Source organism: Dipodomys spectabilis, unplaced genomic scaffold, assembly GCF_019054845.1.
Source record: "Dipodomys spectabilis isolate Male_0828 unplaced genomic scaffold, ASM1905484v1 ptg000210l, whole genome shotgun sequence".
Classification (NCBI taxonomy): Eukaryota; Metazoa; Chordata; class Mammalia; order Rodentia; family Heteromyidae; genus Dipodomys; species Dipodomys spectabilis.
This window is the reverse complement of record NW_024870887.1, coordinates 1,860,011-1,875,244: the sequence shown is the minus strand read 5'-3', so window position 1 is coordinate 1,875,244 and position 15,234 is coordinate 1,860,011. Positions and strand designations below refer to the sequence as shown.

General features: G+C 46.6%; 1 protein-coding gene across 1 annotated transcript in view; it reads right to left on the bottom strand.

Annotated features, from left to right (window-relative positions):
* The window catches only part of Efr3b (EFR3 homolog B), an 82,222-nt gene that overhangs the window by 17,478 nt on the left and 49,510 nt on the right, over positions 1-15,234 (bottom strand). Inside the window, exons 5-8 of the mRNA XM_042696787.1 lie at positions 5,343-5,464; positions 3,386-3,535; positions 1,630-1,764; positions 1,089-1,167 (exon numbers count right to left, since the gene is read on the bottom strand). Coding sequence (XP_042552721.1) covers positions 1,089-1,167; positions 1,630-1,764; positions 3,386-3,535; positions 5,343-5,464 — 486 coding nt within the window. The remainder of the gene's footprint in view (positions 1-1,088; positions 1,168-1,629; positions 1,765-3,385; positions 3,536-5,342; positions 5,465-15,234) is intronic.

The following is a 15,234-nucleotide window of genomic DNA, read 5'->3' as shown; positions in this document are numbered from 1 at the left end:
GGAGGCCAGGGGTAGAGTGATGTCCACGGCCAGTGGGCACTGCAGTGGGCACCCATACCACTGACCCCCACCCCTCCGTGGGCTGAGTCAACTCCCAATAAACCCGTGTTTCCACTTTCTTTTTTTTTTTTTTTTTTTGTCGGTTGTGGGTCCACTTTTTTCTTGGTCCCTTTTACGTGGAAGGGGCCAAAAGTCCACTTCAAAATGCTGTTTTCTTTTTCATTTCCCCCGGGGCCCCAGGTCTTCCTGGCCAGGGCCTTAAGAGGCCATGTGTTTTTTTAGTGCGGTGCTGCTCAGTGTGGCCGTGGACCAATGCTGATTCAAGGTTTGTTTGATAGTGTTTACAAGAGTGAGTTCAGAAATAGAATGCTAGGAGGTAGTAATTAACAATGCTGCAGCAGGCAGGGGTGTGCTGTCTAAGGGCTCTTGTATTTGTTGTTGCTGTTGTGTATTTGTTTGCCAGTCCTGGGGCTTGAACTCAGGGCCTGGGCACTGGCCTCTCTATGCTCAAGGCCAGTGCTCTACCACTTGAGCCACAGCACTGCTTCTGGCTTTTTCTGTTTATGTGGTACTGAGGGATTGAACCCAGGGCTTCATGCATGCTAGGCAAGTACTCTACCACTAAGCCACATTCCCAGCCCGGCTCTTGTATTTTGTAAGTTCTTTCTTTTGTGCTGGTATCTGAACTCAGGGCCTCACCCTCTTTCCCTTGGCTTTTTTGTTCAAGCCTGCCACTCTAACACTTGAGCCATACCCCCATTTCTGGCATTTTGCTGGCTAATTGGAGAAAAGTGACTCAAGGATTTGTCTGCCAGGGCTAGCTTTGAACCTCAATCTTCACATCTCAGCCTTCTGTCACTTGGCCAGTTCTTCATTCTTTTTTAAAAATTGTTTTTGATGAAAGTATTAGTCTATGATGTTCTAGAAGCAAAACGAACTGGCCCTTCTTCACACTTAGCTGGAGCAGCTCCAGTTTAGGACCAGTCAGGGGACATCTAGCTTCCTACTTTAGAACACTGCTCTCTCTGTTCCCAGAGGTACCCTTAGTGAGGGGTGGGGGCAAACTGGGACCAGGGGAGCCACAATACCTGAATTGAGTACATGATGATTTTAAAGCAACGGATGGCAAACACCTTGGGTTCCCAAAGAGAATGGTTATCCAGATGGCTGTGAGGGAAAAAAAGATGGGGATGACTGAGAAACTCAGAGAGCCATTAGGGAGAGGTAAGCTTGGAGGGACAGTGACACCTCTTAAGAGCACCTTGCAGTTCCCAGGGAAGTAGGAGAGGCAGGGCTTTCTGAGTGGGTGCGAGAAGGGAATCATGGAGGCTCTCAGGGAAGCCCTAGTCCAAGGCTGGAGGGAGCTGCATCATGGAATGAAGCTGGACACCTTCATTTCATTTGGGTGCCCTCCTCCCAACCTCTCAACTCCAATGCATGTGGCTACTGTGATAACTTCACTGTCATACTGCAAATGTGTAATGGGAACCCTGGCACAAAAAAAGAGGCTCTCTTGGTCACAGCACAATAGTTTGATTCCTTTCTTACTACTCCTAAGTCATCAGAAAATACGGGGACCTGGAGTATTTGAAGGCTGAAGACTGCTGTGAGAGGGACCGCTTAACTCACATGAGAACAGGCTTGATGGCATTCTTGATATTGCCAAAGGCAGCCCGACCCAGCAGCTCCCGCAGGCACCTCTCAGCCAGCTCTGCTGGGTTCTCCTTTTCCTTCTCTGGTGCTTGGAGGGGTGAGGGAGAACGGCTGTGGAAACAAAGCCACATGGGTGAAGGATGCAGTGCACAGCGGGGAGCCAGTCTGATTCTATGCAGGACAAGCAAGAACTTCACACAGGCCGCACCAGGCAGCATGGAGACATCATGGCTGCCAGAAATTCAACAGGGAGAAAGAAGCCTAGGATGGGGGAAGACTGGGGGAGATGGGATGGAATTCCTTCTCTGAAAATCTTTAAGGCTCGGCTGACATGCCCCAGTGTGAGGACATTTTGAGCACCATGGCCAGGTGCAGCATACATCATGAGCATCTCCACACACTGAAGGGTTCAATAGGAGAAAAGATGGGATATTCAGAGAGGGAAGAAAGGCTAGGGGGTGAGAGGAAGGAAAGATACAGCCAGGCTCAGGCATGACCCAATGGTACTCAAGTCACTAAGGGTATTCCCAGATCTGGACCAGAACAAGGAGCCCCAGAACTCCCTGACTTGGAACCATAAGAGACCACAGTGGGAAACAGATTGGTGGAGACAGAATGTGGGCTAACAAACTGCTATTCCAGAAACATCCACCAGAGGGAGAGCTTACTTCCTCTGTCAGTCTGGCAGCAGGGATCCAACTGACCGCATTGAGAACCACGGGTAGAACACATCTTTATTGGGTATCATGCACAGAGCCAAGTTGGGACACCAACATGAAAATTCCCTCCTTCGGAAGTGGCGCTGTGGCTCAAGCGGTAGAGCACTCGCCTTGAGCTGAAGAGTGCAGGGCCAGTGCCCAGGCCCAGAGTTCAAGCCCCATGACAAACCAAAAAAAAAAAAAGAAAGAATATTTCCTCCTTCCCATTCCACTGGGGGGAAAGTAGTAGCAGGAAGGAAATGAGTTCCATGACTAACATCTGCAGCTCTTGAATGGCTGTGGCTGGTCAAGCAGTTGTGTTTTGAGGCCTAAAATAGTATCAGGAAGTGAGGGAGGAAGGAGGTCTAAAGGGAAAGTCCTCAGTCCTTGAAGTCATGAGAGATAACGTCAACCTCCTCAGCCTGCTGCCTCCCTAGAGACAAGGGTAAGCTGACTCTTGGTCCTTTGTGTTTTGATCAGCACGTACTTATTCCCAGGGAGCCTAGCATTATTACTGTCCTTGCTTCCTTAGGGCTACAGTAGAGGGCAGGAGGTCATACCCAGTGTCCCCCGGGAGCTAGCTCTAGACTCACTGCAGAAAAATCACAAAGCTATGATCCTTGGCTGTAGCGAGGTTTTACCTTCTAGTCCACATTATATATTTTGTTTTATTTCTTCTTTCTTTCTCTGTGTGTGTGTGTGTGTGTGTGTGTACATGTGCGCTCGCACGCACATGCATGCAATTCTGATACTGGGGCTTGACCACAGGGCCTGGGGCACTGTCCTTGAGCATTATCACTCAAGGACAGTGCTCTACCACTTGAGACACAGCTCCACTTTAAGCATTTTATTGGTTAATTGGAGGTAAGAGTCTTGTACACTTACAGCCTTTCCTGCCCAGGCTGGCTTTAAACCATGATCCTCATATCTCATTCTCCTGAGTAGCTAAGATTGCAGGCATGAACTGCTGGTGCTGATGCCATGTGCTTTCTAGTAGCCTGGAGGAGAGGCTAGATATGTCCTGGCTAGCTTACCTCTCTGCCTCCTCCACGTGCTGTAGGTTGAAAAGCAGAGATGGGACAATCTTGTCCATGTGCTGTGGGTCCCAGATGTTGGCCTGTAACTCATCATTCACAGTCTTCCTCACCACCCCTTGCAGACCTTTGATGCCTGACATTCGGATTCTGTAAGGCAAGGGTAGAATGGCCCGATGAAGTCCTTATGTCTTGCGAAGAGCAGCTCTGCAGCCTGCCTAGAGAGGGGTACAGCCCAGGGGCGAGGGCCACACTCGTCCACCTACTTCTCCTCACAGGTTTGACTTGCTGGTTCGCGTCCTAGCTTGTCTTGGAGACTCTCAGACTGCCTTTGCCCTGGTACCACCAGGCTCCAATCTCGTGTGCTGGTTGTACCATCCTCAGTACTAAGTTAGATTTGCTCCATTATAGGTCTAAGACAGTGCACTCAGGCTGAGTCTACTCAGGGCTTGGAGCTGCAGGCTCTCCAGGCACAAAGAGGTTGAGGCTAGGGATAGACTAGCTAAGAAACCAGAGCAAAATCCAGCAATAGCTCCCTGGGTTCTTTTACTGCCACCCTGTGCTGGCCCACAGGAAGAGTCCTTTTTACCACTCTTTTATTTCAGCCTAAAGTTCCTTTATTCTAAAAACATTTCTGATTATAAAGCAATACATGCTCATTCTAAAAGGTAAAGGGAAGAAAAAAAAATGCCCTAACCATTATCACTCATTGTCAGGCACAGTGACTCAGGCCTATAATCCTACTGAAGCTACTTAGAATGCAGAGATTAGGAAGATGAAGATTCAAGGCCAGCCTGAGAAAAAAGTTTACAAGGCCCCATCTCAACCAAGACAAAAGTGGTTGTGTCTGCTATGTGAGAAGCATAAATAAGAGGATCATGGTTTAGGCTAGCATGGGCATACACATGAGACCCCACTTTAAAAAAGAACTAAAGTAAAAGACTGGGGTGTAGCTCAAGTGGTAGTACACTGTAAATGCTGGTCAAACCCAGTATTAGATAATCAACAAACATTACCACCATTGGCCTCTTGGCATCTTTCCTTCATATAATATATAACAGAATTGGGAAACTCCTGTATATTTAATGCGTATTGGCTCCCCCCCCCATAACATTGTCATAAGCATTTTTCTATGCCATTAACACTTCATACATATGTTGGATGGTTGTATGATGTTACGATGAGAACTTTCTTTTTTTGGGGGGTGGGGGTCTAGTCGTCGGGCCTGAACTTTGGACCTGGGCGCTGTCCCTCAGCTCTTCAGCTCAAGGCTAGCGCTCTACCACTTGAGCCACAGCGCCACTTCCAGCTTTTTTTCTTTTTGCTTATGTGGTGCTGAGGAATCGAACCCAGGGCCTCAAGCATGCAAGGCAAGCGCTCTACCACTGAGCCACCTTCCCAGCCCCACGATGAGAACTTTCTAAACTAAGTCCATACAGGTCATTTACGTTGCTAATTTTATATTTTGTATTATAATAATACTGGTGGCTGTGGGAATGAGCGAGCAGGAGGGTCAAGGAGACAGAGGGAGGGAGGCAGCAGGGAACAGCCAGTGTGACCACCTTTGCTGCTAGGTGTAGATTAGACTGGATACTGGTGAGTGTATAAATGCCTATACATCTGAGCAGAGGAATGAATAGCATGTGTGTGTGTGGGGGGGGGGCGCATGTGCCTGTGTGTGCTTTGTCTCAAATTAGGTTCAAGCAACCTTTAGTTTAGATCTTGTCTTGTTTACTGGTCCAAAAGGTTTTTCCTTCAAAGCCATATGTCAGGAGCCCTAGCTGCTCATCACCCACCCATCCACAGCCAGTCAATACCCCTTTCTCTCTAGCAACACAGAGCAGAAGGAAAGCTATGGAACGAAGAAAGCAGACAGGCCAGCCTAGGCTGGAAGTTCTGTAAGACCCCTTTATACTTTGGCTGTGCGGCAAGCAGGCCCTTACCACCCCCTACTCACTTAGTCTTGATTTCCAAGTCATCGTGGCTGGAGTGGCACATTTCACTGAAACGGGACACAAAGAAGTCATAGCTCCGATGGTAAGATGGAGTGTCCTCCTCGATGTTGGCAAACTTCACAAACTGTGGGAAGGAGAAAGAATAGTCAGGACAGATGAGTGCTCCACTCCTTAGTTCTGAGGATCCCCAATGCCTGTTGTAGGAAAGAATGCCCCAGGCATCCTGGGATGAGTTCCTGGCTGCCTCCCAGAGCATAGTCCTGAGCTCTGAGTTCAAGTTCTGCTCAGCTGCAATGATCACTTTCCCATCTGAGGGGAGCAAAGGAAGGAAGAGAAGGGAAATGAGGGGGTCTCACAAAACTACATGGCTGAAAGGCTGTGGGAAAAATACTGACATTGAACAAAAGCCAGGGTCAGTGCTTCGAGGCCCACACAGAATGGATTATCTCAGACACAAGAACAAATATGAAATTTGATTTGCAAAATACAATTTTAATTTATTGTTGGAAGTGTGTGGGTAAATGTTTCAAGTTTGCTATTTTCACTGTAGTTGGTCTTGACCAGCAATCCTAATTCTGAGTTCCAATGCGCTGCATGTTCAAAATTCTAAAAATCAGGTCCTGCAGAAGTGTGAGTATCCCAAGTTAAATGGGGAAAACCCACTAGTGTCAAATTCTATAAATTTTCAAAATTTTAAAATGCAGTATCCCAAATAACTCTTTTTCTTTCTTTCTTTTTTGAGGGTCATGGGGCTTGAACTCAGGGCCTGGGCACTCTCCCTGAGTTTCTTTTGCTCAAGGCTAGCTAGCACTCTACCACTTGAGCCACAGTACCACTTCTAGCTTTTTCTGTTTATGTGGTACTGAGAAATCAAACCCAGAGCTCCATGCATGCTAGGCAAGCACTCTACCACTAAGCCACATTCCCAGCCCCCAAATAACTTTTGCTGTTGTTGTTGTTGTTGTGGTGGTGGTGGTGGTGGTGGTCATAGGGCTTGAACTCTGGGCCTGGGCACTGCCCTTGAGCTCTTTTACTCAAAGCTAGTGTTCTAACACTTGAGCGACAGTACACTTCCAGTTTTCTGGTCATTTATTGGAGATAAGAATCTCACGAGTTTCCTGCCCGGGCTGGCTTTGAACCTCCATCCTCAGATCTCAGCCTCCTGAGTAGCCAGGATTACAGGTGTGAGCCACCAGTGCCTGGCCCAAATAACTCTTAAAGAGATCAGATTAATAATAAGTTATATTCTGTTATTCTGTCATAAATTATTTTTTTTTCCCTAAAAGTATATGTTTTAATTGAAATGACATTTTTTTGTTGCCTGCTTGTTTATGTGGGCTGAGGAATTGAACCCAGGGCCTCATGCATGATAGGCAAGCATTCTGCCACTAAGCCACATTCCCAGCCAGTATGCTTGTTTTAAAAGGATGCATGATTGCTCACACCTCTAGTTGTAACTATACAGGAGACTGAGATCTGAAAATCATGGCTCAAAGCCAGCCTAGGCTCAGTCCATGAGATTCTTATCTTCAATTAATCAGCAAAAAGCTGTAAGTAGAGCTGTGGCTCAAGTGGTAGATCACCAGCCTTTTATAAAAAAACTAAAGGACAATGCCCAGGCCCTGAGTTCAAGCTAGTACCTGCACAAAACAAATAAAAAAAGGATGCACAACTCTTCCTATAACTTTTATATTTAGTATTGAGTGTCAAATTTACTTACAAGGTGTTAACTTTTCCTAGATGTAAATTAGTAGCTTCCATTAACATAATTAATTTTTATGGTGTTTTTTTTCTCTTGTAATTGTAAATAGTTACCTCCCAGTGACTGATAGATTCTCAACACAGAAAGCATATACATATAAGGAGATCTTGTATCCCAAGCTAAAATGTATGCATACATATATTTGAGAATGAATTTTCTGGTCCTAGCAGTAAATGCAATGACACTGCTCGCATTAGTGATGTTCATGGTGGAGGCGCAGTAGTGATCTATGTGATCACTGTGCACTAAGTATGCACAGGCTCAGGAGTTCCAGAAGCGAGGGTGAAGGAGGCCTTCCTAAGCCAAGTCTAAGACCAGAGATTCAGCAGACACCAAGGCTAAACCCAAACTCCAATGCATTGCTGCTATAACCACTCAGGTCATTCCCAGGCTACCTATCACAGCCCCAGGCTGGCCCTATCAGGGTATCCATCCATACTAAGGATCTGTAGCTATAGTAGCATCTCGCTGCTATTCTAGCTCTGATCTTTGACATTTAAGTTCTTTCATGTTTTGCTTTCCCTATAAAACAAACAACCCCATCTTCACTGGTGTCAATCACTTCAAGGGTTTTGTGCGTGCACGTGTTTTGTGTGTGTGTGTGTGTGTGTGTGTGTGTGTGTGTGTGTGTGTGTGTGTGTGTGCTGGTCTTGAACTCAGGGCCTGGGCACTGTCCTTGAGATTTCTTTGCTCAAGGCCAGCACTCCACCATTTAATCCTTAATCCCACTTCTGGCTTTTTTGGGGTACTTAATTGGAGATAAGAGTCTCACAGACTTTTGTGACTGGGCTGGCTTTGAACTGCAATCCTAAGATCTCAGCTTCATGAATAGCTAGGACTACAGGCATGAGCCATCAGTACCCAGCCATTTAAAGATCTTATACTGCATCTACTTCAAGCATGATGCAACAGCTTAAAGACTGTGAATATGCTTAGGTGTATATGTTTTAGAAAGTTGAGGGACAAAAACCAAAACCAAAACCTCTTCTCTTTATGTTGATATAACAGGACTTGAATTCAGGGCCTTGAAGCCTTGCCTGGCTTTCCTTATCACAATTGGCATTCTACCACTTGAGCCAGGCCTCCAGACCCACTGTTTACTGGTTTATATCTGTAAATGCCTTACATCCACAAAAAATATCTAGGTCTAAGGATGAGGACACAGATGGCCAGTGGGGCACCATGGTCCTGCCCATGACAACATCCTCTGTAGGCTAGAACTTTTGGCAAACTAGTGAATTTAGCAGAAGGTATACGGTGCCCATTGTAGAGATGCAGACATCGAGGTGTCCAGGGAAGAAATGAGTTCCTAGACATCAGCCTGCTTATAAAACTACCCAGGGAACATGTTGAAAATGCTGGCTTCTGTGCCACTCCAGGCCTAGTGAAGAAGACCCTGAGGGCAAGGCTCTACAGTCACAAAGCTCTCCCCCTCCCTCCTACCCTGTGTGAAGTCTGAGAGAAGGGGGCTCTGTGGGCCCCAGTCCTTTCCCAGGCTGAGCTGGACTACTAGCCATGGCAATGTGCCCAGGCAGGCTGGGAGGAGCAGAGCATTGGAAAGGCCCAGGGACATGTGTCCTTGGTGGTGGAAGTCAATCAAGACTGGACAGAGAGATGCATACCTCCTTTGAAAAAAAGAATTGGGATGTTTGGGGTTGAACCAAGATTGGACGGGTTCTATCTCTGGAACTCCTATCTGCCCTACCATAGGGCATAGGATGGAGGAGAGGCTGCAGCCTGGGAGGTCAGGCCCAAGTTCAGTCCACGGCTTCATTCTGCCAGAACCCTGCTGTTAACAGGGTCTAGTGCAACTGAACTTAATGCCAGTTTGACCCTCCCAAATAGAGATTGTGTCTTGTTTATGAAAATAAGGTTGGCAACAGGAGCTACTAAAAGAAACTCCTTTTAGGTACCAGACTCTGACAGCATCCTTAGGACAGTCTGGTTTGATAGAAGGAGCATCCTTTCCATGACCCAGCAGCCCAGATGACCCAGCTAGACAATTGGTAAGGGAGCACTGGCCTGTGGCAAGCCCTGTGCAGTGAGGGGAAGGGGGGGTGCTGACAGGCAGCCCTGTCACACTGCTCCTGAGCCTCCTAGAGGGTGACATGAGGGGCTAAACTGCAAAGCCTGGTGAGCATGATTCAGAGGATCTCAGGGATGCTTCACGGGGGCCCTGGTCAAGGAGTCTGTCTGTTATGGAAGCCTACTGGGGAAATAGGTCCAAATTTGGCTGAGATGGGGCTGGTATTTTGGGGCTTTACAGTCATTCTTTTTTTTTTTTTTTTCTTTGATTCCTGTGCTGAGGATAAAACCCATGGCCCTGTGGTGCTAGCAAGTGCTCTGCTATTCAGCTATATATCCTTAGAAAGTTTTGTTTTGTTTTGTTTTTGGTCAGTTGTGGAGCTTGAACTCAGGGACTAGACACTGTCCCTGAGCTCTTTTTGCTCATGGCTAGAGCTCTACCACTTTGTGCCACAGCTGTACTTCTGGTTTTTTGAGTGGTTAATTAGAGATAAGAGTCTCATGGACTTTCCTGCCCAGCCTGGCTTTGAATCACAATCCTCAGTTCTCAGCCTCCTGAGTAGATAAGATTACTACAGGTGTGAGCCACCAGTGCCTAACTACTTTTCTAACTGTAGGAAGCTGCAGGAACTTCCTATCCACCATAACTAATAGTCTATTTGTGTGTTTTTAAATTTCAATGCTAGTTGCCTAATGCATGAAATCATAAAAGAATGAAGTTAGGTTTTTGTTTTATTTATTTTTAAGACATAGCAACAATGAGGATGGTCTCTATGGTAACAAACTGGAGATTCTGAACAGGTGACATTTCAAAGGCCATGGCACAGCGAGGGCCACCCTTTCAAGATCAAAGTTTCAGCTTTGATCTACAACAAAGGTGCCATGCTCGCTGGCACAGATCACCCGTCTTTGCAGCCTAGGCATGCAGGCACCACAACTGTGTGACAGTGATTCAGAGCCAGGGTAATACAGAGAAAGACTGCAAATATTGATTGATATGGCACACATCGGGCTCCCTTGTCTGAAAGGGGAAGCTGAGCTGATTGGTCATGCTTTGGAAGAACCCTGTCTCTATGAGTTAGCTTTTCCATCTTCTATAGATGGGATCTTTCTGCAGTTACCAGAAACGACAGGAGAACACACTGCACAGGGAGAGGATCCAGTCTCTCCTGCAGCCCTGGGGCCAAGGCCTTTCTGATGCCTTTACTCTCAGTTTCCTGGAAGAGAAGTGGGAACCACCTCGCTTTGCTTCACTGGCACAAATCCTAGCTGGAAAGATGACACAAACCATGTGGTTTCTGCCTTTTTCTCCTCACTGAGCTTGTCTTTGTTTTTCTTTTGGGTTTTGTCTTTTGATTCTTCTATTTTGAGTCAAGGTCTTACTCTGTGGCCTTGAGAACCTCCTGCTCCAACCTCCCAAGTATGGTGATTACAGGCATGTATCCACACAGCCAGCATTGAGCTTGTTTACAGCAACTCCATGGAGCTGTTTTCAGAGAAAACGGAGCCACAGACCACTTGACTGTGTCCTGACAACCCCTAGACAATAGGTCAAAGCAGGGGTGTTCCCTGAGCATGAGGACACTCTCCCTTGTCTGCCTGCACCATCCCATCCTTCCTCCAAGAAACACTGGAAAACCAGTGTTAAGAACTCCTGGGGTATATCATTCTGGCTGCCCCCCAGGAACCCATCCTACTCCCTCTGAGTGATCCTATGTGCTGGGTCCCAAGCTGGCACTCAGGAACAGAGCTGGGATGCACTGCTGCCTTGCTGTAAGATCCCATCCTTGAGGCATTGAGTCACAAAACTGAAGGACCCCCAGAACCCCTAGCAGTCCTGAGCTCACCTGCCATATGGACCTGTCTCACATGTGGTGGCTGGCAGTGCTGATTGTTAAGTCAGCACTGGAGACTGGACCAATGCTAGTCTACATGACAGTTAAAAACCACTGAGTAAGCCAGGCACCAGTGGCTCAAGCCTGTAATCCTAGCTACTCAGGAGGCTGAGATCTAAGGATCGTGGTTCAAAGCTAGCCCAGGCAGGAAAGTCCATTAGACTCTCATCTCCAATAACCACTAGGAAAGAGGAAGTGGCACTGTGGCTCAAGCGGTAGAGCACTCGCCTTGAGTTGAAGAGTACAGGGACAGCACCCAAGCCCCGAGCTCAAGCCCACGACCAACCAAAAAAAACCAACCAAACAAATACTGAGTGATGACATCATCCAGGGGAGCACACAGAGCAAGAGGGTGGAGCACAGAGCCCCAGAGAGCACAGATCTTCAAGGGAAGGAGGTGGAAGAGACCCACAGGAGAAAGTATTGGTTTTCTAGGGCTACTGTAAAAGACAATAGTGTAGTGGCTTAAAACAACATGTAAATTGGGTGATGGTGCTCAAGCCTGTAATCCAAGCTTCGCAGAAGGCTGAGATTTGAGAACCACAGTTTGAAGCCAGCCTGAAAAGTAAATTCCATGAGACTTTTATCTCTACTTAATCACTGAAAAGCCCAAAGTGGAGCTATGGCTCAGTGGGAAACCACCAACCTTGAACAAAAAAGCTAAGGGACAGTGCCTAGGCCCTACCAGCACCAACCAACCAACCCATCACATTTATGCTCTCACACATTGGAGTTCCCATATCTGCCAGGAGCCTGAAAAAGTCTTCTGAGAGAAGCCAGGCACATTTGCTTCTCTGCCTTTTCTAATTTCCAGAAGGAATCCCCCCTTCTTTCTTTGCCTTGTGCTGATCTCCGTGTTCAAGGCTAGCAGCATGGCATTCTTAGATCTCTTTCTCTCTGTCCCTCTGTCTCTATCATCATATCAACTTTTGTCTGACTCTGATCCTTCTATGTCCCTCTTATAATGACCCTCGTGACCTCATCAGACCCACTTGGACAGTGCAGAGCACACCCTATCTCAAGAGCTGGCCTCAATCACACCTGCAAAGCTACAAGAGAGTAGAGCTGGGGTAGGGGTAGGGCTGCAGTTTATCCTGTGTTCCTCACCCACAAGGCCATGGGCCACCTCTGGTCACAGGGAGCACAGCACAGAGGCTGGGGACAAGGGGCCAGAAGCTTCTACTCAGGTTCATTTGTTTCTCAAAGCCCCAAGCCCCTATGAAGATCATTTCGACATTTCGGGGCTGAACTAAGATCATGTGAAGCACTGGCATGCCAACAAGTGTCAGAACTCTTGGGAGAGCAAGGACCCGGTGAAGGAAAGACAATACTACAGGAGGCCATTCAGTGCTGCAGTCTGAGTCTACTGCACTAACTTGGCTTAACTTAATTAAGCCAGCCTGCCCTTCTCACTTTCCTCATCTATCTGTAGCACAGCAATCACTCCCCACTCACCCCTGGATGACGTGCTAACACACTGGAGTGGGAATTCATAGGACACTCTGTTTGCAAGGAGTCACTCACAAAATATCTACCCAGATTAGTACTCATGGTGGGAAAAAAGAAAGTGGCGGCCACCTGCTTCTGAGGCCCCCGTGGAGTCATGGTGACTGCTTTATTTTTCCATACAGATGTTCCCTTCCAGACTGTACTTATCCTAAACAAGACGACGAAAGCAGTATGTGGAGCTGTTGCCAGGGCAACCTGACAAAGGACTTTGCCCTCAGCTACTGCATATGTAATTTGTCAAAAGCAGCAGGCATCCAAGAAGAGAAGAGAGAAAGGAGAGGGGAGAGAAAGGAAGAGTTTCTACTCTGGAAAGAAAAGTTACTATGAATCTCTTTTCTGATTAAACCAACTTCTGTAGAATAGTAAAGAAGTTCTAGCTGGGTACAGTGGCTCATGTTTGTACTCCTAGCTACTCAGGAGGCTAAAATCCTGAGGATTAAGATCCGAAACCAGCCTGGGAAGACAAATCTATCCATGGGACTCTTTGTCTCTAACTAATCAACAAAAGCTAGAAGTGGTGATATGGCTCAAGTGACAGCATCCAGTCATAAGCAAAAAAGCAAGAATCTGAGGCTTTGAGTTAAGCCCCAGTATTGACATGCACGCACACACACACACACACACACACAAGCCCCAGTATTGACATGCGCGCACACACACACACACACACACACACACACAGAAGCCCTGATGGGTACAGTTCAGCAATACCAGGCTGGGAAAGTGAGCAGAGGGAGGCTCCAACTTTTCTCCTGACTTCACCAAAGGCTTGTAAATAGTCTAAATCTTAGCTTCTTGGAACACTTGGAGCTTAAAATGTGCCTTACAGCAAAGAAGCAGGGGAGAAGTAAAAAAGTGAAAGATAGCAGTCAGAACATTTGAGTATATATAAATTCATACGTGGCACCCCTGATAGCTCTTCTCTTATAAATGCTCACATCTCGGGATAGCAGACACTTGTGCTCAGATCAATGACAGAGGTTGGAGGAGCCACAGTCAAGTTCAACCTGACTATGGTATGAGCAAAAAGATAACCTGTCCATAGCTGTCCAGCTAGGGAAGAGAACTAAGCCAGCAGCTAGCTACCTGCTTCCCTGTGGTCTTTCTACTTCTCTAGTACCTTTGTCCATGGATATCAGTTTCCTACATCTCTGAAAGATGTGTGTGTGTGTGTGTGTGTGTGTGTGTGTGTGTGTGTGTGTGTGTTTGAGCTACAGCTCTACTTCTGGAGGTTAATTTGGTAGTTAATTGGAGATAGGAGTCTCATAACTTTCTTACCTGGGCTGGCTTTGAACTGTAATCCTCAGATCTCAGCCTCCTGAGTAGCTAGGATTAGAGGCTTGAGTCACCAGTGCCTAGTATTTTACCAGGATTATTATAGGATGTTTCATGGGGCACTGAGTTATGAGGGCCCTGGACAACTTCTGCCCTCCAAGGAATACTTGGGTATGGGTATGGGTGTACATGTATGTGAAAGCACACTACTACTGGAGCTGGCTTTGAACCATAATCCTCAGATCTCAGTCTTGAGTAGCTAGGATTATAGGCATGACCTATCAGTGGGAATGTTGTGTTAATCTACTTCACCCCCATCCCCCACCCCCACCCCCTATTGGTCATGGAGCTTGAACTTAGGGCTAGGAACCATCCCTGAAGCTTTTTGCTCAAGGCTAGTGCTCTACCACTTTGAGCCACCGTGTTACTTCTGGTTTTCTTGGAGATCAGAGTCTCCCAGATTTTCCTACTTGGGCTGGCTTTGAACCATGATCCTCAATAAACTACTTTTACACTTCACAAAATGCCATTTAAAATTATTTAAGGGAACAATCTATTGGGAGAGAAAGGTTGACTGTCATCAGTCTACAATCAGCATACTAGTGTCAACATTGTACTGCCTCAGGAAGATGCTAAGACTGCTGAATTACATGATTTTTTTTCCTTTCATTTTGGTTTGTGTTTTTTGGAGCCATGGTTTCTCTGACTAGGCTGGTCTTATTTTTTTTGGGTCCATAGTGGGGCTTGAACTCGGCTTGAGCACTGTCCCTGTGCTCTTCAGCTTAAGGCGAGCACTCTACCACTTGAGCCACAGTGCCACTTCCAGTTTTCTAGTGGTTTATTGGAGATAAGAGTCTGCCCGGGCTGGCTTTGTACCGCGATCCTCAGATCTCAGCCTCCTGAATAGCTAGGATTACAGGCGTGAGCCACCGGTGCCTGGCTTAGGCTGGTCTTAAACTCATCATCTTCCTCCCCACCTTCTGAGTGCAGGATTACATGTGCCATTATACCTGGCAACTATATGCTTTAGAATACTGGATTTTATTTTTTAAGTGTTTTATTATGTATGTAGAAATTATATGACATAGCCAGGTGTGGTGGTTCACATCTGTAATCAGCTACTACTGAGGAGGTGGAAACTTGGAGAATCAAGGTTCCAGGATAACCCAGGAAAAAGCAAGATCCAATCTCAACCCATAAACCAAGCATAGTGATACCCAATAGTCTGAGACTATGAAAAATAACTGAAGCTGGGAGTGTGGCTTAATGGTAGAGTACCTACCTACCAAGTGAGAAGCCAAGTTCAAAGCTCAGATTCAACAACAAAAAAAATTCTCACTCCTCTTCCCCTTTCCTCTACCTCCTCCTTCCTTTCCTCCCTCCCTCTTTCTCTCTAAGATATTTTATTTAAATTTAAAAACATCAATG